This window comes from Phoenix dactylifera, chromosome 14, assembly GCF_051530095.1.
Source record: "Phoenix dactylifera cultivar Ajwa chromosome 14, Ajwa_hap1_PhDact_Kaust_v1.1, whole genome shotgun sequence".
Classification (NCBI taxonomy): Eukaryota; Viridiplantae; Streptophyta; class Magnoliopsida; order Arecales; family Arecaceae; genus Phoenix; species Phoenix dactylifera.
In genome coordinates, this window is record NC_143203.1 from 20,956,546 (window position 1) to 20,978,984 (window position 22,439).

The 22,439-nt window shown below is 39.1% G+C and overlaps 2 protein-coding genes and 1 non-coding gene across 12 annotated transcripts; 1 reads left to right on the forward strand and 2 right to left on the reverse strand.

The window, feature by feature from the left end:
* Positions 1-201: 201 nt before the first annotated feature.
* LOC103719306 (putative pre-mRNA-splicing factor ATP-dependent RNA helicase DEAH2) lies at positions 202-4,569 on the forward strand. 4 transcript variants are annotated; one of them, XR_015972988.2, is made up of 7 exons: positions 202-519; positions 1,097-1,284; positions 1,389-2,476; positions 2,858-2,983; positions 3,059-3,297; positions 3,417-3,720; positions 4,222-4,569. XR_015972988.2 is itself a non-coding variant. In XM_008808489.6 (7 exons), the coding sequence occupies exons 1-7, from the start codon at positions 346-348 to the stop codon at positions 4,265-4,267; spliced, it is 1,980 nt and encodes a 659-aa protein (XP_008806711.4). In that variant the 5' UTR covers positions 205-345; the 3' UTR covers positions 4,268-4,569. The 4 variants fall into 4 exon arrangements, 2 of the variants coding, with proteins under 2 accessions (XP_008806711.4, XP_088566541.2); XM_008808489.6 differs by having other exon boundaries at positions 205-519; positions 3,417-3,535; XR_015972987.2 differs by having other exon boundaries at positions 243-519; positions 3,405-3,720.
* A 2,122-nt stretch (positions 4,570-6,691) lies between these two features.
* On the reverse strand, positions 6,692-6,763 carry TRNAG-UCC (transfer RNA glycine (anticodon UCC)). The gene has a single exon. It is a non-coding gene; the product is annotated as a tRNA-Gly (tRNA).
* Positions 6,764-12,583: 5,820 nt separating this feature from the next.
* On the reverse strand, positions 12,584-19,527 carry LOC103719307 (protein REDUCED WALL ACETYLATION 1-like). Of its 7 annotated transcripts, none has more exons than XM_008808492.6 (16): positions 18,963-19,527; positions 18,575-18,666; positions 17,908-18,039; positions 17,750-17,806; positions 17,591-17,663; positions 16,165-16,323; positions 14,793-14,942; positions 14,446-14,701; positions 14,229-14,350; positions 13,938-14,024; positions 13,760-13,848; positions 13,605-13,667; positions 13,443-13,499; positions 13,268-13,364; positions 13,019-13,177; positions 12,584-12,800 (listed from the first exon to the last, which is right to left on the reverse strand). In XM_008808492.6, exons 1-16 carry the CDS (start codon positions 18,993-18,995, stop codon positions 12,792-12,794), a joined length of 1,635 nt encoding a protein of 544 aa, XP_008806714.3. In that variant the 5' UTR covers positions 18,996-19,527; the 3' UTR covers positions 12,584-12,791. The 7 variants fall into 7 exon arrangements, 6 of the variants coding, with proteins under 6 accessions (XP_008806714.3, XP_008806715.3, XP_088566543.1 ...); XM_008808493.6 differs by having other exon boundaries at positions 12,584-12,890; positions 18,963-19,508; XR_003387936.4 differs by lacking the exon at positions 13,268-13,364 and having other exon boundaries at positions 18,963-19,508.
* Positions 19,528-22,439: the final 2,912 nt, after the last annotated feature.

Below are 22,439 nucleotides of genomic sequence, written 5' to 3' on the forward strand. Positions count from 1 at the left end.
TCAGTCAATCAAATAGTCTCTTGGATAAATTAGCAAGAGTTTGCAATCTTGGTAAGAAGCTTTCATAAAAAATTTCCAATATTTGACCTAGGGGAGGATAACTAACTGCAATTATTGAAGGATCAAGGAGCTTGAAGTTTTTGCATTAAGACCCTTCTATTATTTAATTTCAAGCGCCAGCACACTGCACACAGTACCACCCCACCAAACGAAGGGACGGGAGGGCTGAAAATATTGCCTTTTTTAATCCTTTTCTTGCTTTTCAAGTCTTCTCTCGTCCTCTCTTCTTCTCCTCCATGCTTCATCGCCTCCTCTTCTCCGCCGACCACCGGAGGAGGCTTTGCGATGGAGGCACCGGTGGAGGTGAATGGGTCGCCGCTGTCGCGGCGGTGCAAGAAGATGCTGGAGAGGAGGCGGAAGCTCCCCGTTTGGGCCCAGCGGGAGAAGTTCCTCGACACCCTCGCCAAGCACCAGATCGTCATCGTCGCCGCGCCGCCGGGCTCCGGCAAGTCCACGCAGGTCCTCTCGCCTCTCCTTCTCCCCCTCCTTTCCATCAAACCCGAGCTTGGCAACTCTTAACATCCGGAAATCGATTATGATGGTAATTTCCAGCTGTTTTAAGTAGCAACAAGTTATAACAATCGGAAATTGATTCTGATCTGGATTTTTAGTAGTTTTGAACCCATGCATGGCGTCAATTCAGTGATTTAAGTATAAACAAAGCAAAAAAATAATAGAGTTCATTGACAGATCGGAGTGGAATTCTTTTTTGTCCATCTTCTCTCTTCAACTCTAAGTTGATTAAAATTCTAATCTTTGGGAGAGACTGGAGATCTGTTGTTGTCTTACATCTCTTGTTTAGGATTCTTAAGCCTTGTAAAGATGCTATCTTAGATTTATTCATGAAAACTCAGTTTTGCTGTCAACAAAAGAATCAGTCTTTGATATCAAAGTAAGTTCTGTACTTTTGAAACCTAGTAGGTAATAGGAGCAAAGTAGAAAATAATGATAAAGTTGCTAGCTTGGTGTAGAGGTATGGTTCGAAGTGAACTTGACAATATAAGAAAGCTAAGATTTCAATTTGAAGTTTGGACAGATTCCTCAATTTGTCGTCGAGGCAGGTTATGTGAGTAACGGGAAGCAGATTGCTTGCACCCAACCTCGTAGGCTGGTTGCAATGGCCCTGTCTCGTCGAGTAGCTCAAGAGATGAATGCGAATTTAGGAGACAAAGTCGGTTATTCTGTGCAGTTTGAAGACTTCTGCAGTCCAAAAACTGTTCTAAGGTAAGTTTATGAGGGTGGCAACCAAACACCACAATCCAGTTCTGCTTGAGTCCATGTTGTTGCTGTCTGTTGCATTAATGGATTGAAATGTGGGCTGTTATTAGGTACCTGACGGATGGTGTGCTTCTAAGACAAGCACTGTCTGATCGGTTTTTAGAAATGTATGGGGTGATAATTCTTGATGAGGCACACCTTAGGACCTTGGCTACAGATATTCTTCTCGCTTACCTTAAGAAGCTGCTAGCAATAAATGCTCGACCTGACCTTAAACTTGTTATTATGAGCACACAGTTTGAGGCTAAGAAGTTCCGGGATTATTTTAAGGGTGCGCAGATCGTGCAACCATGTCCCTCACTTAATCCTGTAGAGATCAATTATACAAAGGATATAGTGAGGGATTATGTAGAGGCAGCAACCGATAGAGTTGTAGAGATACTTGCGTCTGAACCAGTTGGCGACATAATTGTTTTTCTCACTGGAGTGGAGGAGATAGAAACTTTCTGCTGGAGGCTAGGAAAAGCAATTACAGACTTAGGAGATAAAATTGGGCCTGTTAGAGTCCTTCCTCTCCATTCCACAGTGTCAGTTGATGTGCAGAAGAAGATTTTCAAGGCTGCTCCTCCTCCGACAAGAAAGGGTGGTCCTGTTGGATGGAAAGTTGTGGTGTCGACTGACATTGCGGAATCATCATTAGCAATTGATGGCATTGTTTATGTTGTTGATTGTGGGTATACTAAACAGAAGGTTTATAATGCACAATTGCGTGTTGAGTCCTTACTGGTTTTGCCGATATCAAGGGCAAGTGCACAACGGAGAGCAGGATGTGCAAGAAGGTCAGACTCTGGGAAATGCTTTAGACTGTATTCACAGATGTTTTTTGAAGCTGCTCAGATACAAGTGTCGCCAGAGATTCTCCGAGCGAATCTCGCAAGTACCATCCTTCAGTTAAAGAAACTAGGTGTTGATGATTTGCTCCATCTTGAGCTTATGGATCCTCCTCCTGCAGAAAAAATCACACGAGCTGTTGAAATTTTGAAATACTTGGGTGCTTTGGATGAGGAAGGGAGCCTGACTGAACTGGGGAAGCTTATGAGCGAGTTTCCTCTGGATCCTCAGATGTCAAGGATGATTGTTGGTAGCCCACAATTCTGTTGCTCCAATGAGATTCTCTCCATTGCTTCCATGCTATCAGGTATGCAAAAATGCACTTCTGTTCTTTCTCTAGACTTTGATCCCTCACGTTCTCTCTTTCTGGTTGCCGAGTTGCAGATGAAAGAGAGGTGCTGATAGTTTTTTAATGGATGTAGGAGTATGTTTTGACAAAGCATGCTTGTTTTTACCTTTAGTTCAGCATGCCTTTGATACCTGTAATCCTAATGGGTGTCAGTCGGTTCTTGTTGCATTATGATTTGTCGTCTATTCTGCATATCATTGGCAACAAGTTTTTGAGTCGGAGTTCTAATTCATATATTTGGAACTTCTCAGTAATGTCATGAAGCCATTGGTGTTGTTTCGCCTCTGTGCACCCACTGACCTATGCACCTGTTCTGTTATACGGCTTTCTCTTCTTCAGTACCAAATTGCTTCTTACGGCCTGTGGAAAACCAGCAAGCTGCTGCTGAAGCAAGAGCTAAGTTTAGCCACATCAATGGGGATCACCTTACTCTTTTGAATGTCTACCATGCATACAAGCTACATGGTAGGTGAAAAATTCTCTTTTTGCCAGAAAGTTATTTTACCTCTTCACTTCACTCATTGAGAAGAAAAATTGCAGATGGAGATTCTACCTGGTGTGAAAACAATTTTATCAATCAGACATTGATGAGATCCGCTGATGGTGTGAGGAACTGGCTTGCAGCTCTCATGCGGAAGCTGAACCTTCAGCTTTGCTCACCGGACTTTAACAGCAGCGGTTACTATGACAACATAAGAAAGGGCCTTCTGGCAGGTTATTTTATGCAGGTTGCTCAGCTGGAGCATTCAGGTTGCTATACCATTGTGAAAGATCATCATGTGCGGATCTTCTTGACTTTCACCTTTTTTTTCCCCTCAAAAAAACAGTAATTGTATAGACTTCCATGTTTAGCCTCTTTATGCAGGCAGAATTGTTTATTCTATAGGTCATCATGCAGGTTGTCGACCTTCATCCATCAAGCTGTCTTGCTTCAAGGCCAGCATGGGTCATATACAATGATTTTGTCTTGGGCAGTAGGAATTTCATTCGTATCATCACAGATGTGCGCAGTGAGTGGTAAGTTATTCCTGTTCAGAATTGCATTGTGTTAGTGCTCGAGTTAGATGCACATTCCTGTTCTCCTATCTGCTACTGAAGCCATACATATTGACGCTATGTTCTTGGCCCTGGAAGTAACTTGACCTGATAATTTGTTTTCTTACTCTTCCCATTGACGACGAAGTAATTCAAGTTCACATAAGGTCAGCAAATTCTTATAATATCCTACATGCTACTCCGTTAATACTCTACTGTACCATTTCTTCGTGGTTTGCTAAAAGCTGCAAATTATGCAAGTGCCTGATATTCAATTTGCTACCACTTACATGAATTTTCTCATAACCTGATCTTATGTAGTCCATTTTTTGCTCTCCCATTGATTTCTTTTCATTTTTTTCTATATCATATTTTCTTACAAACTACCCGTATAAAGCTAAAATAGTTGAAATAAAGATGAGAATTAGATGCATCTGCCTTCTTTGCTCTTTAATGCATCTGTACAGCCTATATTTAATTGTTGATGAGGGAGTTTTTGTGCATGCCTTCTGCTCTGAAATTAGCATCTATACATATTTGCGTGATTGCATGCAAGTAAATGCTTGTTATCTGTTTGTGTATGGAAAGAACAAGGAGAAACATCAATCTATTATGAATTAAACGTTGCTAAATTATCAGCTAATAATGTTGCTATTCTTGATCCACAGGTTGGTGGATGTTGCTCCGCATTATTACCGAATAGCAACCATCTGAGGGATGCCTTTTGAACCACATGTTCATCTGTCGAATATCAAGTGGCCTTCATGATTTGTGCTTCAGCCAACTTGATCACATGTTCTCAGGATACAAAAAAAAAAAACAGCTGCTTGGTTTCCTGCAAATTATTAGTGGGAATGCTTTTTGTCTTTCCGAGTTCATGGTCATATTCAAAAAAAAAAAGTCATATAGATATGGTAGGGATTGGAACCATTGAGTTCACCGCACGGTTGTTTTCTGTTTTTCCTTTTTATATTATAAACTATTGTTGTGAGTACATCCATACGGATTCACTACTAGCTTGGGCTGTATGTCTATGTTTGAAGCCAAGGTACTGAAAACTGAGGGGAGAACAAATTTTTCGCTCTTCGGCAAACCAGTTGGAGAGAGAGAGAGAGAGAGAGAGATATGGGGGTTTATGTTATTTTTTTTTTTCTACACATATATTATGGTTTTAAACAATGAGTAATGACCGTTGTAATCTCTATTATATGATTGAGATAAATAACATAAAAAAATAATGACTAGGCTATTATTTCTTGTGGTATAAGCCATCAGAGTATAACCTTCTTTGAATAAAATATTTTTTTTTCAAAATTGAAACTTCTTATTACAATTTTTTTTTTCAAAAGGGATTGTACAGTCCAAAAAATGATATTACTTCATCCAAGAAAAGTGAAGAAATATATAATAATATTATTATTTTGTTATTATCTGTTCTTTTGCATTGTAATATATTCATAACAGTCATAATTTTGGTGATTATTTTGATTTTAAAATTTTCAAAAGTTGTTTTTTGAGACAGGTAATGGTGGTATAGTCATTATGAGAGTTAATAATGATTTCAGTGGATTCATTGTAACATAATAGCATGTTTTTAATATCCTGGTTTCTATATGAGATGAGCATTAGTGCGAATTGTATTTGAGATCAATAAGATGATGAAGGAGAGGATGTAAAGAGGAGCAAAAAGAAATGGTAATTTTAACAGTACTTATCGATGGTGGTGACAGTGCTTGTGGTCATAGGGAAAGGAAATCCAGGAATCCAAATCACATACCAAGGGTTATCTGCCACGTTTCATGAGATAGAAATCCTTTATCTCCCCACCTCTAATACTAATCCCATCAATATCAGCATTTGCCTGCCTTGATACGCATTGAGCAGCTGAGCTTACATGCATAAGGAAACTTTTTACATAGCTATTCCTAAAATGTGGATACCTTTGCTCTAGGTCCACCTGGCAAGCAAACTAAATGCATGTTGTTGAATTGGTTTGGTTCAGTCAAGGATTAGTTAATCTATCAATTAGGTTCTTTGATTTTCTTTGTTTGGAGAAGATAGACGATCCAAACAAACAAAAAAAGAAACATCTTTGATTACGAGGAAAAGGAAAATATCAAATAGACTAAGATTTATTTTCAGGCCATTTCTTGGTGAGCATAAACTTCGTCAATCTGTTGTTGATCAATAGATGGAACTCTCTTTTTTATCTCGTGCCAGATGCACCAAAAGATTAGTCATTTTTCCTGCTCGCAAACTACGATAATGCCCACGTCCAAAAGAGCAAAGCTCATTCAAACAAAAGCCAGTATATCTGTTTCCGGACTAAGTCTATTAGGACAGCCTGATGATCTAAGGAGTCAAAAACATTGTTTATTACCCTGTTTCCTTATATCTTCTCTCTACCGAGTGAGAAGCAGGCAAGCAATATCGTGTATTTAAATAAGGAGTGCAAGTAGGTTAGATCAAAAAAAGAAGATATCATGAGAGAGTAAGAAGAAACAGAAAGAGAAAAGGAAGGCCAGCTTTAGATGGCTTTGATTGATTTCCACCCTTAAATCTTAGATTAAATGATTTGTCCTCCTTGATTGAGTTCTTCCGACTTTCTTGTTGAACTTGAAGATTGCACGCCTCCTATAGGGCACGTCGAGTGAATCATGTTGAAGGAACTCAGCAAAATGGGTAGTTGCTATTGGATATTACCTAAGGCAAGGAGATTAGTTCATAATGGCCAGGCGGATTTTATATGAATTTTTAGGCCACTCTCTTGGTCTCTAGATTTTCTACCTTTGCAGCTTTCGAATTCTCCTTATGCTGATTGATGATATTTAGGTTGAAGAATACTCTTTGTGATATCACCAAACTATTTCGAATCTTCTTTTACAGCTTCGAGCTCTGGAACCCGCCTAACAATTTTTGAGTTCATTCCGAATATTCTAGCTAAAGTGGAGAGTTGAAAAAATTTGATCTCTTTCTATTGCCCTCATTCCCTTTCCTTTGGATTGGAGTTTTCCCCATTCATAAAATTATATATATTATATATAATAAATATAGACTAAAAAAAAAAAGAAGTATAGACTAAAATTATATATATATAAATATGATATTATTAATTTAAATAAATGGCTAAAAACAATCTGCGTTTGCCGGGAGTCGAACCCGGGTCTATTGCTTGGAAGGCAATTATCCTAACCGTTGGACTACAAACGCCAGGGCGAATGAAACGACTGATAACATTACTAATTAGCTTCTCCCGGGTTCCGGAGCCCTACCCCTCGTGCTCTCGAGCACGTGTCCTCATCCCCCTCCCATTGGAGCGGCGATCGGCGTCGCTTCTCTCCATCTCGTAGCCCTCCTCAGGGCCCGTTCTTGGTTCTCTTGGACCGTGAAGACGTCGGGCATGTCGACGGGGAGGAAGCGGAAGGTGAGCCTCTTCGACGTGGTGGACGAGTCCGCCGTGTCGGTGAAGCTGGCCGAGGTCAATGGCTCCGCCCCGGACCGGCGGCGGCCACCCCCGTGGAGCCGCCGGGGATCAACCGGTGGAGCGGCGGCCCTGCTCGGAGAGATACTTCGAAATCCTTGAGAAGAGGAAGACCCTGCCAATCTGGCAGCAGAAAGACGAGTTCTTGCAAGCACTCAAGGCCAACGAGACCCTGATCCTCGTCGGAGAGACCGGCAGTGGCAAAACGACCCAGGTTCGTTCTTTGAGAAACAAAGGAAACGAAGTTAAAGTTTTGAATCTTTTATCTGGCCTTGTTTTCGTTAGCAGCAATGATCCTTTTTTCCCTACCCTTTCTTTTCCTTGCAACATTGTAGGTTGTTCTAATAAAATCTGTGGCTTTATAAATTAAATCCATGATTAGATGCTGATGTTTGGAATCGTGAAGAAAGAAGCTTACTTGTTCGTGATTGTCCGAGAGTTCTGAACTTGCATGAAATTTCTGAACCATTATATATGTTTGGCTTACCGGTAGCTTGAGAGGTTAATGGATATTATGTGATTCGTTATTGTTTTATTTCTTGGGCAAGTTTTGAATATTTATCTATATTTTTGAAAAAGGAACGCATGGTGGTTGCTAACTTGTAGTTTAAAATCTGGAACTGTTCATTCTAGAACAAGCTATCAATCTATCGATCAATCTTCTTTCATTTCTGTGCCTTGGGAACTTACGGTCTATTTGGATGCCCAAAAACCTTATCTCTGCTACAACAAACTGCTGGCTTGAATTTCCAGTGGCAACACTTGAATTCAATGTCACTATTTTTTTCGTACAAGGTAAATCATCTTGAAGGAGGAATTTGCAGTCTGTTAGTATTGCGATAGAGGGGAACGATCAAGCTGGCCAAATCTCTTGTTTTTCTTAATTCTTTCTCCTCCTGATCTCTCCTTATCTTCCTGACAGTGGGTTTCAATCTCCAAATAGGGTTTAATGTGGTCATTGATTTTTTGGGTGATTAGTTGCTGACATATGGAGCTATAGTTTTTGGAGCTTCTTGCCTGAAGTTGAGGGACCAGCTTAGGTCGCAAGGTATTGCAACTGCAAACTTTGCTGATTAATGCTATGCAGGTAGGGCTACAACTCAGGGAGGTTGGGTCAGTTAGAGGGTTAGTGCAAATTCAGTGCTAACCCATAGCAATCTTACTGGTAGGTATCTTAGTTACCAGCAGGAGCAAACTTGGGTGTGGGTGAGGAAACGCGTCTCTCAAAAAATTTTTAATAAGAAGGTGCATGAGAGTTTCCAGGGAGATTACAAGTAGGTTTGACATCCTAAGCATAAGATTTGAATTCTGGGATTCCTCCAATCCAATGCAAGCCCCAACCCCGTCTTAAGTAAATTCAGGTTGGAATGCGTTAATGTTGAGTTATGCTAGGATACATTAGATTAATTCTGTTAATTGGGTTGATTTAAGATTGAGTAAAGGTTTTGGCTTGTTTTTTAAGCAGTGCATGGTTTGGGATAGTATTTAGGTGCACTTATACAATTCTGTAACTTAGCGAAGCTAAAGAAATAGTTAAATTTAACATAAAAAATACTTTATGCAAAAAACATACACAAGCATATATGTTTATTTTGTTAGGCTCAGTTTTGGTTGGGTTTAAGGACATATTGAGGTTTATTCTCTATTCTAACTGGCCTCAACTTTGGGTTTAAGGACATATTGAGGTTTATTCTCCATTCTAACTAGCCTCAACTTGGGTAGGGATTTTTAGCGCAAACCCAACCCAAGTTTACAAAATCTCAGCCTGGCCAGCCGAACAAGCATGTTGGGCTGGTTGGGTTCAGGTTGATTCCAGCTCTGGTTGGACCCGTACGTGGCTGCATAAAAATCAGATGTTTAATTAAGTCTCATTCTATTTATCTCCAGGGAAGGATAATTGCAAACCAAAAAGAGTAAAAAAGTGATTCTTGGTGGCTTGAAATGTCATGCAGGTTGCTTCTTGATGTCATGCCTGTCTTTATGATGTTTTATTTGTGTTATTTTTACATTTTTTTAAAAAAATCAGCAATGTAAATTTGGTAATTCTCCGTATTATGTTCTGATTGGCCGGTTAAAAACGAGTTGTTGTCATGGGAAAATTTTCTGTATTCTTTCATGCATTATTTCTTACCTAAATTGCCACCTGTTCAATAATTTGGAATGCATTAACTGTTCTACATGCAGGTTAATCGGCATTGCTCCACACTATCATGATCTCAGCAATTTTCCTTCCTGTGAGGCAAAACGAGTTTAGAAAGGCTGTACAAAAAGCGTGAGAAAGAGAAGGGCGAGAGCAAAGCCAGAAACAGAGCCTTGTAGATTGATTTTGCTAGTGCGATGGTGTGTTTGGCAAGAATGGGTGCACAAACATCTTAGTTTATCACCGTGTGATTGGTGCCTTCAATGTCCTTTTAAGTAGTTGCATGCTGTTCCCAGTGAAAAATACAAGAGCAATTTATTTTTTTTTCTGATGGAGCTAATGTTGAGCCTAAAAATGGTTTTCAATCGGTGTTTTTAACATGCTAGTGATTGCTCTCCAGGTTTATCTTGAAGTGCCAAACTTTTCCTGAATGCTGCTTCCCTAAGTTGCACCGGAGGATATGGAGCTGCATGTCCTTGGGTTCAAGGCAGAGCCTATTATTTTGTGTTTTCTTGTGCTTAAACGGAAGATTTATTTCTTCTGCATAAATTATAATGCCACACGGGGGTTGCAGAAACTGACTGCTGAAAAGAGGTCAGAAAATCTCTCATTTGGGACCTTGTCTCTGTCCCTTGGTGTTTTGTATTAACTTTGGAACAGCCCTCTCCTAATTACCCTGCCTCTATTGTTTATTTCTGGTGTTTGAACTTTTATCTAAATTAAATTTGTCGAGGCAGTTAGCTTTATGATATGGATGAGTTGTGTTAAATATATATGGATTTTTTCTGGATCTGAATCTGAATCATTTTGTTTTGATATTGGTGCTTTTCATAATTTGTCATTCTCTACTTTGTTGTCTGTGTCCTGCTTACCCCAAGCTTTAGGTCAGCTTGCATTTTGACTGACTGTTGCATTATAACATTGCGAAATGACATCAAATATAGAACTTTTGGTTTAGATTCACAACCAGGGTGTGCTTGTCCATGATTTCTGCAAACATTAGTGTGATAATCTCTACTTAATGGTTGCAAACTTGCAATAATCTCTGCTTGGTTGCTTCAGTCTCGAGCAATATTGTCCAAGGATGCTCATTTTTCTGTTATCGTTGGTTGCCGGTCAGCTTTCTACCTTAGCACAGATGGTTTTCGATACCCTGAAAAATCACTGCACTACCATTTAGCATTTAACTTTGTTTGCACCTTCGCCAGTGCCGGCTCGAGCCTTAGGCGACCGAGGCGGTCGCCTAAGGCCCCCGGCTCATGGAAGGCCCCCCGCCCGACTCGTGAAGAGTCTTTTTTTTTTTTTTTTTGAGTCACATCCGAAAGCTGGCTGCAGGGTTGACGGGCGACGGCGGCCTGCTACAGTCCCCATCTTCCTGACGAGGCGACGGGCGCGGGCCGACGGCTATGCCTATGCTGCTGCCTCCTGAGAGCCTGAGACAGGCTACGAGCCTATGATCCGTTAGGGGCCTGAGACAGGTAGAGCGGGGCGGGGTGCTGGGGCGTACGGCGTACCTTTCGTTCTCCTCTCAAAGCAGTCGGCAGAAGCCAGAAGCCGCAGAACCCTTCAAAGCACAAAAAAAAAAAAAACAGAGCGTACCTTCCGACTTCCGTTCTCCTCTCCGGCTCTCCCGATCTCCCCTCAGGCCTCAGTGCTTCTTCACTTCAGTTCTTCGGCAATTCGGCCCTTCCCTAATCCCTAGTTTCCTTCTCTACCGGCAGCCGGGAGGCTCGACCGTCGACGGCTTGAGGCTCGACGCCTCGACCGCCCCTGCTTCGGACTTCGGAGTCCGGATCTCCTCTCCAGCTCTGCTCGCCGTCCTCGGCTCCTCCGGGCTCCGGGCTCCGGGCTCCGGCTCCTCGGCTCCGGGCCTCCGGCCTTCGGCTCCGGGCTCCGGCCTCCGACTCCGTCCTCGGCTCCGGCCTCCAGCTCCTCCGACCCTCCGGGCTCCGCCGCTCCGGCCTCGTCGGCTCCTCCCGACTCCCGTCCTCCACTCAGAGTGGAGCATCATTCGGCAGCTCGGCTATTCCCAAATCCCAAATCCCAAAAGGCAAAGGCAGCCAAAATCAAATCCCAGGCTTAGGCTAAGTGTGAGTTTTAATATTTTATATTGACTAATCACTATTAACTATTCACTATTTACTATTCACTAATTATTTCATGAAAGTATTTGTTGATTGTTGTTTTATTTTCTAATAGTACTGTGAATCTGTGATTACCGAACAATTATATATAAATAGAATTTCTTTCATATGCCATATTGTTGTTATTGGCTTATTATATTTAATGTTATACAATAATGAAAAAAATCAAGAGAATATATGGCTAACTAATTAATTTTTGGATCCAATTAATTTTGATTTATTCAAGTTAGAGACACTACAATTATTTTTTTTTATCTAATTATAGGTTGGTTGTGATTTCGGCGGTTCGGCCTCTTCTCAGTTCTCTCCGTCAAGTTCGGCACTATTCGGCCTCTTCTCCCCGTCAAATTCGGCACTACTTGTCGGGACCTGAGTTTGTTTTTTTTGACACAATCAAATTTTATCATTTTCAACTTTTTTATATCTTAATTTGTTTGTGGTGTTTTTTTAATTGTTTTATTTGATAATATTCTTTTTAGATGAAAATGTCTAATAAAAAATATGAATGTGGGTATGAAAAACTCAAAAAGAAAAGAAAAATTGATAAACTCATTCAATCTCAAAAAGGAGCTCTAGATAGATTTGTTGTCACAAACAAAGAAAAAACCACATCAAATTCAACTCAAGAATTAACAACAGAGCATACACCCGAAATAGAGTTAGAAAATGACATACAAAGAACGAAACAAAATAAAATTAACAACCAAATTCATAGTAGTATTCAAACATCTACTGAAACAATATCTAGTGAAGAGCACAATGAAGAATCGGATGGAGATAGGATAAATAAGGAAAAATATTGTGAAACTAGTTCTATTCTTACAAATTTATATGATCCTGCTCAATAGAAAAATATTGATACAAAATTGAGAGACTTAATAGTGAAAAAAGGTCCAATTTTAAAGTATTTTATACTTATTAAAAAAATTTCATTATTTAAAAAAAAAAAGGGTAAAGGACAGGGTATTTAATCATGTTTTCGTGATTGTCTTTTATCTCAATGGGCTGCACAACGGAGAGGGGAAAGGACAGTAAAGATACATCCTTCAGTTGGATCAGAGCTAAGCCAACATAAAAGACAAAAAGTCCTCTCAGCAACCATCTTTTGTAAGAATCTGTCATTCAACCATTACTCCAAGCTACCAACTTATGCTCTGAGATTCTTATGACCCCTGCAGCAGAGATTATGCATTCTTAGAGATCTGATGTTGGTACATGGACATCCACTTATTGCTTTCTAGGTCTCATGATGATGTGATACCCACTTTTACAGAATAGAACAATTCCTGCTGCTATGCTTTATACAATAAGGATATTTGAAGTACAAACACAGTATTTATACTGATTTTCACTTATTACATCACAACATATGAGATACAGAAGTACATCAGCACCTAGCCTTCCTATGGAGGAAGAAGCTTGGAGGCTGCTCCACAGACACCTCAGTTGGAGATCATATTCCGCACAAAACGATCATAGATCCTGTATGTAACAATAAGCATTATCAACATTTAATTGACCATTCAGGATTTGTTACTTCCAATGGGTAACCCAAACACAGACATCTTATGCCTGCATGCAAGTAGTCAGATAGCAAGATCATATAACTCATCATGAAATATTAATTTGGGAGCTTTGGGTTCTGCTGCAATCAAATGTTATGTAGTCTATTTGCACTTCAGTTTTTAGCGCATGCATACCAGCATCTTTGGAAGGTTGAGTAGCACCAAGGACAAAGCATACAAGGTTATTGATATGATAACTCCTGCAGCTAGGTTATATGTGAGGCGCTTGTTGTCCCTGCTCGGTAGAAACACGATCTTCAGGTTGTTCGTTAATTCAAATATTCTATGTGCAACCTGGATAATGCAATAGGAAAGAAATCAGTTTGATTCTCCCCATTTTTCCCTATGAAACTATATATCATAGCACATGCAATATCTACGGACTGTGATATATATGGCAGTGGTGAGCATGAAATTGAGCATTGGATAACTGGGAATAAGAGACAGCAGCATTCGAGGCTGTTCATCAGGCCCTTTTGATCTGCAAGTTGATACAGACAGGACTCAAATACCTTCTCAAGGGAAATAAGAAAGCTTTTCTAAATTTACAACAAAATACCTCAGCCAGATATGAAACTGAGATATATAAGTCTCCAATGTTATCTTTCCAAGCCATCTGATCATGTGGTAAAGAACTTAAATCAGAAAATTTAACCCAGAAAACTAAAGTGAAATAGTAAATGGAACTTCAATTCATTGGGGTAAACTAGAAGTCACTTACCCAAAGAGCGTAAGGGTATAGCCTCGGAATTGCTGAGTGATGTTCCGCAAGCAAATGTACACACTGATTTCCACGAATGAAGAGGGATAAAATGTATCAGCATCTAGCATGGAGTGAACGATTGGTAATTGGAAAGACATTGGAAAGAAGAATACGTTATTGGGATCCATGACGTGTAAGGGTGGTATGCATTATAGGTATACTTGTCCAGCTTGTAAACATACTCATACCAGAAGTAACCAATCTTGGAAAGAGGTAGAAAGGCATCCATGAGATGTGAAAGACAAAAAGGAGAGAGAGAGAGAGAAGCAATGAATTCAGTTTTGTAAGTACTATTAGGCAAATTGTTGCTATCGCTGCTTTGATTGTTATTCTCAGCTTTGCTTCAGTTTCTTCCAGTTTCTCCATCCACCTTTCGACCTATGTCAGAAAGAAATCTATAAATATTATTGAAGCTTTGCTGCAGATACTTGGATTCAGCTCTTTGCCAGCAAACATGCAGCAAGAACCATCAAGCATATAACTCTTTTGACAAAGTAACACCTTGAGTACTGATGCAAAATAATAGATGCGTATGTCTCTAAATCGCAACATGTAAATGACTCCAAAAGGACCAAAACTTACTGTTGGATGATAGTAGGCATATATCATTCCCACAATCCATATATAGCGATCGAGGCCTGAACGGAATTGCCATTCATGCATGGGTGGGTATTGTGTTCTTGAAGGATCTGGGTCTTGGTAAGCTGTATTCCATCAGAGGGTTCAGTTATACATGCATCTTTCGAAAGAATGAAAAGAAGCAACAGACAATAGGGAATAGCTTCAGAGAGATACTGACATAGAAGGAATGCAAATGGGCTCCACGCAATATCAAACACACCAGGAACCTCCCATACCAGAATAATAACAAGAAAGCTGGCTGTGATTTTGACTGCGATAACTGACCCATGCTCATTATATTTGTTTAAAAGTCCAAGTGTACCATAAACCATTAGAGTGAAAAAGGTATGCATGGGGCAAATGTAATAAAGCATGTAATGGTTATCAAGGATAATGCAGCAAAATGCCACGAAGAAATTAAGACGCCACATCATCTGTTACATATGACAAGAGTTGTCAGCTTATTTTCAAATGTGGTTGTTACTATTAAATAAAGAGAATTACTTACAAACGAACAGAAATCACCTGAGCAAACCGTGCAAGGCTGAAATCCTTCCGGACATAGTAATAAGAGAAGTTCCCGAAGCCAGTCATCCACACATAGGCAGCAATAAAAACACGAATTGCATTATAAATTTCTTTTGCTTCAAAGTAGTGATACATCAGAAACAGTACCTGGACATTGAGAAGGAAATCAAGATGCACTTCTACTGGCAATATATTGGACTTCAGCATATTATAAACCACCATAAGAAAAGCTTCAAAGAAGTGAAGCATTTTGATAAATCACAATAATACGTGTGGGAAAAAATAAACAATGGCTGAAGGAGAACACGTACAGTCCAGGATAAAGATCATCTAGTGTGAGATAAAAAAATCTCGACAGATTCCTTGAGAAGAAATATGCACATGAAGAGAAACTACTGGGGGTTTTCTTCACAAAAAGGAATTAATAGCTCAATCAACAGCAACTTCTTATTAAGCACATCTCTACATCTATAGATAGGCGATCATGGTTCCATGCCAAGACTTGTCATGCCAAGCAAAAATATCACATTAACAGCACTGGACTGCAACTACCACCAGAGGACCTCCATACTACAAGTTTGTCACTTTCAAGAAAACAGTTGACGACTAAATGCATCAGAAGGAATTCCCTCCTTCAACCAGTCTCCCAAACAAGTTAAGCATCTAGTCTGGATTGACCTAGACACATCTTACTCGCTAACTGGCACAGATAAGATAGATCCAATTTTAAAGTTACAAGGGTCAGGTTAGATCTGTATTAATAGGGTATTAACCAAATGACTTGTACCTTTCAGAATGATAGCAGCACCACCACCACCACCACCAGGCACCATAACAACAACAACAATTAATAATTATAATAATCGGAGCATTCAAATTCAATCTTGAGTCAAGATCAAGGTTTGGGTCCAGATGTCTAGCTCTGGCCAGGTTGATCTGATATTTCCACATCCCTAGAAACATTTGCTTTTGAAGACTAGTTCTTAAAACCCTATATGCAAATTCGAACACTTTGATTACAACTATCTGTTGTAAAGAATGCATGGAGCAGCTGGGTCTCCCACAATTCAAAACATGTTTGGGGTTTTGTGACCGAACACAAGTATCAGTTAAGAGAACAAGATGAGAAGAGAACCAGAAACTAGGTCTAATGACATTTCATGTGATTGACTTCAGTGGTATATATGACGAACTCGATGTACAAGAAAACAAGACAAAGAGGTATATTAATGACCATCTGGGTCAGATCTGGCAAAATAAACTAATTCATATTTGAGATATCAGACGTTAAACTGAAGGGAAAAAAGGACCCACATAGTATTAAATGAGATTGACCTTGAAGAGAAAAATCATAACTGTAATTACAAACCTGCATCCACCCCTTCCATTCCTCAGTCTGATGCCTATTGAGATACTGTATGGATTTTCCTGAGACTGGTGATTTATCATGGTGGACCTTAAGAGAAGTCATTGCTGCAACAATGATGAGAAGAAAGTAGAGAAACAGGAAAATATCCCTGTTGTAATTCTGCAAATAGAAAACAGTGGTCAGATTAGACACCCTTGTTGTCTAGAATGAAAATGAGTACAAAATATAGCTACAACTAGAAAAATGCCAACTTTACTAAGATTCGGGGATAATTCTGTTAGTTCCATAAAATATCCATGATCCATGCTCCTAAATGGAGTGACTATCTAAATATTAAAGATGCATAAAAATGAAATACAAAAGTAGAGAAATGACTAATCTTCAAGCATGCTACTACTAATTATCTTAATGCTCGTAATAAGGAAATTGATTAAGAGTGATTGCTATTTTGGTCTTACAATATGTCATTTTTGAGTTAGTATGTTGCCGGCAATTTTTTTAGGTAATTACCAATATAAGTTTTTTTTTAACAATGTTGGTTCTGACAGGACAAGGGCTATCCGGGTCATTTGATTAGTTCATTACAAAGATTTTTTTTGTTTAATTTGATTAGAATCTAATTTAATTGAGTGGAAAATCGATGTCTCTTTTAATTTTCATCTCTTTTAGCGAGACCTATGTGTTTCCTTTTTATCATTGAATAGAATTTCCTGAAAAAAAATACAAATAAATGGTATAAGTTCATTAGCTTTGTTGGTTGGCTTTGTCTAAGAATAAGTTTTGACTCTAAGCTAGTGCTTAAAAATAAAGTCATGGGACCTCTTGTATATTGTTGTGATCCATAATCACCTTAACTAAGCAAAGAAAGTAACTTGCTCATATCTTGACATTTGGTCTTTCATAATTTGAGATATCATTCTACTTCAATTTGGCCATGACCGTTGTCCACCCAAAAGAATTCTTCTTATCCATGCTAACCCTTCCTCAGGAAAAATGAAACCCTGCTAACCTTTTAAGACACTTAATACTATGTTAATATTCTAACAATTGCTTCGTGAGTTTAACATACCACAGTGAAGCCTAAGAGAGTTGCACATTCATTGGTGCATGCATGTTAGGATATATGCGACTTCTTTTCTTGACTACTACTGTTTTACTAGAGATTCTGAAAGATACAGTATACGAGCAACATTCTGATTTAAACATGTATAATGAATAAAAAATGTCAAGAGTTTAGGATGAGTTAGAAATTTCCAGCATTGGGTTCATGCTCAGATCCCTTTGATATTTCCTTTTATGAGAATTTAAATTTTGAATATGAAGAAAAGCAAGTTTATAATTCCTGCCAAAGTACACCTCATGTCAACTTTTTTTAAATTTAGTTGATTGAAGCATATAGCTTCCTTTGTGAGGGATAAGAAAGCACCTTTGTTGATTCTCCAAGGAGATTTGTACGATCGCATATGTAAAAGTAAGCCAAGAAAGCTCCAAATTCTGATCTGAAAGTTACCGGCTCAAATCCGTTAACACACTGTTCCTACTAAGAAGTTATTCTGAGTCCAAAAGTTACAGCAGTTTCACTTACATGGCTCGTAATGTCAAACGGTTCTCTAGCAAGAAATCTTTGTCCATCCAAAAAAATCTGAGCAGCTCGACAAATAAAAAAAAAGCTACTCAGTCAGGCCAAAATGAACACCAAAAAATTTACATGCTAAGATGTCAAGTACATTAAACTTATAAAACCTGACAAGGCCTGAAATTGCTTTGCGAGGTTTTGAAGAAGATGCTGAGAGACCTTCTAATAACTGAACTTCAGCTTCTTCACTGAGCGGGCTGACGTCCAATCCAACCAAATCGGCATCAGAAATCCTGCCACTACAAATCGAAGAAGGGATTTGGTTCATGTCTAGAATTTAAGGGAAACAGTTAGATATAAATATCTTAAACCATACATACGGTTATATTCCAAAATCCACTATAGCATTAAGCACAATGTTGCAAATCATCGCAAGCTCTGACAGACATGAGCCTCATGGGGCTGCATGAAGATAACCCCAAGAAAATGGGACCCCAAAATGCCACCCTTTTCCGATAGCCTGTGCTAGCATGCAAAAGCGCCAAGCTTTGATTGGACTAAACGTTGAAATTTTCATGCCAAAAGAACTCTCAGATCATGCTTTTGCTCTTGCTAAGCTAAATATTACCAACAGACCACCAATTCTGTTTTAACCATGAAAAATGATTCTCACTCACAAATTCCAGGCATAAATGATTCCACAATCAATTATATCAAGAAAAATACTTAACCGCAATGGAATTGAAAATTTCAAAACACAAAGAACTAGGTTATACAGCTAGCACATAGAGCTAGCATAAGGCGAATGCAACATCTAGATTATATATAACTCACAGTTTTGAAGAACTCGAATTCTTCCAGCACTCCAGCAGCTCTGAATACACCCATGCCACAAACATCGGGATGAATCCGAGAAGCAGCGACACCTGCCATGAATACACACCCAAATTATATTAGCCAATGCCTCAACCATCAATCATATGAACCTGAACGATCTTCAGCAAACTATCACTCTCACTGCTTCAAGAACAGGAAATATAACATATATATCTATCTATTTCTTAAGCAGCAAAAGATTAAGAACATAAATACCAACAGTTTTCCCTGTTTTGCCTCAGAAACATAAACAACAACAACAACAAAAAAAATTCAAAAGTTCAAATTTTTCGGGGAAAAGAAAGATTTCGAGCAAAAGGTACCAATTTTCTTCGGATTCACGCACCTGTCCGGCAGTGATGGGCCCTGAAATCTCCATAGAAGACCGCGGAAGAGCCACAAAGAAGAAACTCTACCAAGAAAAGAGATTCGAGTAATCGAGCATTTCTAGGTCCAGCATTCACCTCAGAAACCCCAAAAAAAAAAACAAATCAGAAAAAGTCCTCTTTCGCCGACCGAATCCTACTCCAAACCCTAGTGTCCTTATTGGACGATCAGAGCAGACAAAATTCGCGGTGAGTTCATCGGAAACGTGGAGAGAGAGATTGTGCGGCGGGAAAGAGGGAGAGATAGATTCACCGGTTGGAGCATTTTAGCTCAACGTGATCGTGAGGATGGACAAGGGTCAAGAAAGGTGGCTGGCAGAGCTCGCTAGTGGTCCGCCGTACACCCAGTAACTCTGCACCGCCTTCCAGGATCTGTGGAGCAGAAAGTCTCACTAAGATCTCTGGTCCTCCCCGAATCTGAGCTCAAGACAATGTCTTTTTTTTTGTATCCATGTGTTTCAATTATTTGCTTTGCTTTTGTCCCTGTTCATCCACCCTTTCGTAATGCACTGCTTGAATGATTTCTTATCCCTTTTGAGTGATTGTGCATTATTGTTAGGACAGCTGATTTTTATTTTTTTACTGCCGTGAATAATTCATATAATTTTAATAGGGATACATTCAAGAAAAAAATAAATAAATAAATTTCGGAATACTTTTGGCACCTTCCTCTTCTCAATCCATAGGGCTCCTCTGGAGGGGTCAGTCATATACGAGTCAATCCAATCCGCGGCTCTATTAATCTCTCTATAAATACACTTGACCTGAAAGACAACGTCACCACTTACCATGGCCAAAACAACAAGTCTCGGAGTGTTTTAGGAACCTTCGTTTCTCCAACCTATTGGGCTCCTCCGGAGTGGCCAGCCACATATGAGGTCATCCAATCTGCAGCTTCATTAGCTTCTCTATAAATATGCTTGGCCTGAAAGATAATGCCACCACTTGTCATGGTCCGAATGTTTCGGAATAAGAGGTGGCACCCACTCACGCTACCCGTGCTCTCTAGATCTAGCCGATCACTGTGGTTGAATTGTCTTCGAGCACATATGCTCTGGACAACTAATTTTTGGTGTAACAATTCTGGTGAAAACTAGTATAATTGGGTCATTGGCATGTCATGTTGGACAGAAAGCACAAGATGAACTAGAAAGAATAGAGTAAGAAATAAATATATTCATAGATTAGCTACTTCATCATAGACTAAGAAAACAGAGTAAACATAACGGACCACACCAAATGAAGAAGTTTGGGAGCAGTCCCAGCAATGAATTGATCGACGAGGTTGACAGATCAAGACAATTTTTCAGAAAAGAAAGAGAATAAAATTGTTCGAGGTGATTTTGATGTGAAATATCTACCGGAGAAGGTTTGCATGACAAGGAGATACGGCATTCATGCGCAAGGCTGAAGTCAAGGTATAGGAGATTGATTTATGTCGGTTTTGATGGTAGAAGGAGGAGCAATACGAGGACACTAAGACACTAGGCTTAGATCAAATTAATGGCGACATTGGATCCTAGTAAGTTGATATTTTTGAAAAATAATAAATTCTCATTTTTGTTTAAGTTTATCCATGGAGAAAGCATCCTAGATGAATGTGCACACATTTTTTGATATTATAATGTTTGAGAAACACTTAAAATGTCTGGTTTTGGTTTTTGAGCAAGGACTAGATTTTGATTAAAACTATTGGTGGCTTAATGTTCTTCTATTACGCAAGTATGGGTTTGACCATGTCTAAAATCCAACCTAATGAGCTTTCGGATTCAGCTTTAGGATCTAGATTTGACCCACTGACCAATCAAAACATTTTATGAAGATTTGATTCATATTTGACTCCTGAGGCAAAAAGTTTTGATTCATGTAAACTTAAAATCTTGACATCCAACCTCACAAAATCAGAGAAGCATGGGCCTACATTGTATTGTCCAAGCTTGCAACAAGAACCATGGCACAAGCCTCCCTTAACATGATATTTGGCCATATGAGTGTCAAGCTCAAGGGAATATGAGATTTTTGTACATCATCCACTTAAAAAAGATACTGCGTACAGCAAATATTAGTGTAAACTTAACTTGCAATCCCATCATACCTGGTTGTATTCTTGGTCAAAGTACTGGAAACTAGCCTTCTTGCTGTTTGGTATTAGAAGACTTTGCTTTCAAGATATTCAATATAAAAATTACATGATTTGGTTCACCTGAAGGCACTTGATACAATATTGCTTAGAATTTTAGGTATTTGATGTGGCTTGTGAATACTTGTCTCAATGTGATTACCATGGAAATTTTGATTTCTAAATTATTTTACCTTAGAGTAGGTTTTTGAAGAGAAACTGGGGTCCTGAGTGATGCTATCTAGTTACATCCTGATGGAAATGACTCATCTATCTCTTTTCAATTACATGAGCTAATGTCCTTGATCTCAATTATTGGCATGTTTTGCAGAAAGCAAAAGTCAGGATCATGTACTTTCAACTCATATTTCAGTATCTAAACCATCTAACACAGGATGCCAATGCAACTAATCTATTTATTAGCTTGCTTGAATCGAGTCTCAAAATAATAACCCAAAAAGTTAATTAGAAGAAACAACTAAGCTACTCGAGTTTAAATCCTCAAGTTCAAGATTAAATAGGAGAAGTTTGGTCCTATGTTCACTATCATCTAGACATGGCTTTGTAGCCTCATTAGTACCAATATGCCAATGAAAAATAGTGCTTGCCATACATCCAGTCCTTAGCAATCCCACAACACAATTCAAAGCCCATCCAGGTAGAAACTGTTCTTGGGTGTTAAGAGCATCATGATACCCTTTCTGGGTCCATATTATCTGCACCAACATAACCCTAGATCTTTAACAAATTATGCATTAAATAAAATCATGGATTTGTAGAAGATATTGGGATCATGTTTGATCCAATAAGAAAAGAGTTTTGATTCATGTAATCTTGCAGGCATGCAACTTCACATAATTTTAGGAAGCATGGACCTATCTTGATTCATCAGCCTAACCTAAGATGATTTCCTCATGAGATTTTTGACTTGGCTTGCGGTCCTATTACACACACTGGTAGTTCTTGGGCAGCTGAAATTTGAAACAAGCCTCTATTTGCTGTTTTTGACTGTCAAGGCAATCAAATGTGACAATATATGATTTGGTTAATCCATTCGCACTTAATAGATGACTGGCAAATTGATACAACTTAGCCCTAATGTAGGTCATGAGAAAGTTTACTTGACAGAGTCAACACTCTCCATTCATTTAACTTCATGGACCAATGTCATATTTTTTTATTATGTGCATCTGGTTGATTTGCATTCTAGCTCCGGCTTGTTGATGCAGCACAAGAGCCTCCTTTGCTTGGGCCAATAAAAGACAAAGAAGAGAGAAGATGACACCCTAAGGCTAACAAGTATATTAAGAACAAGGGG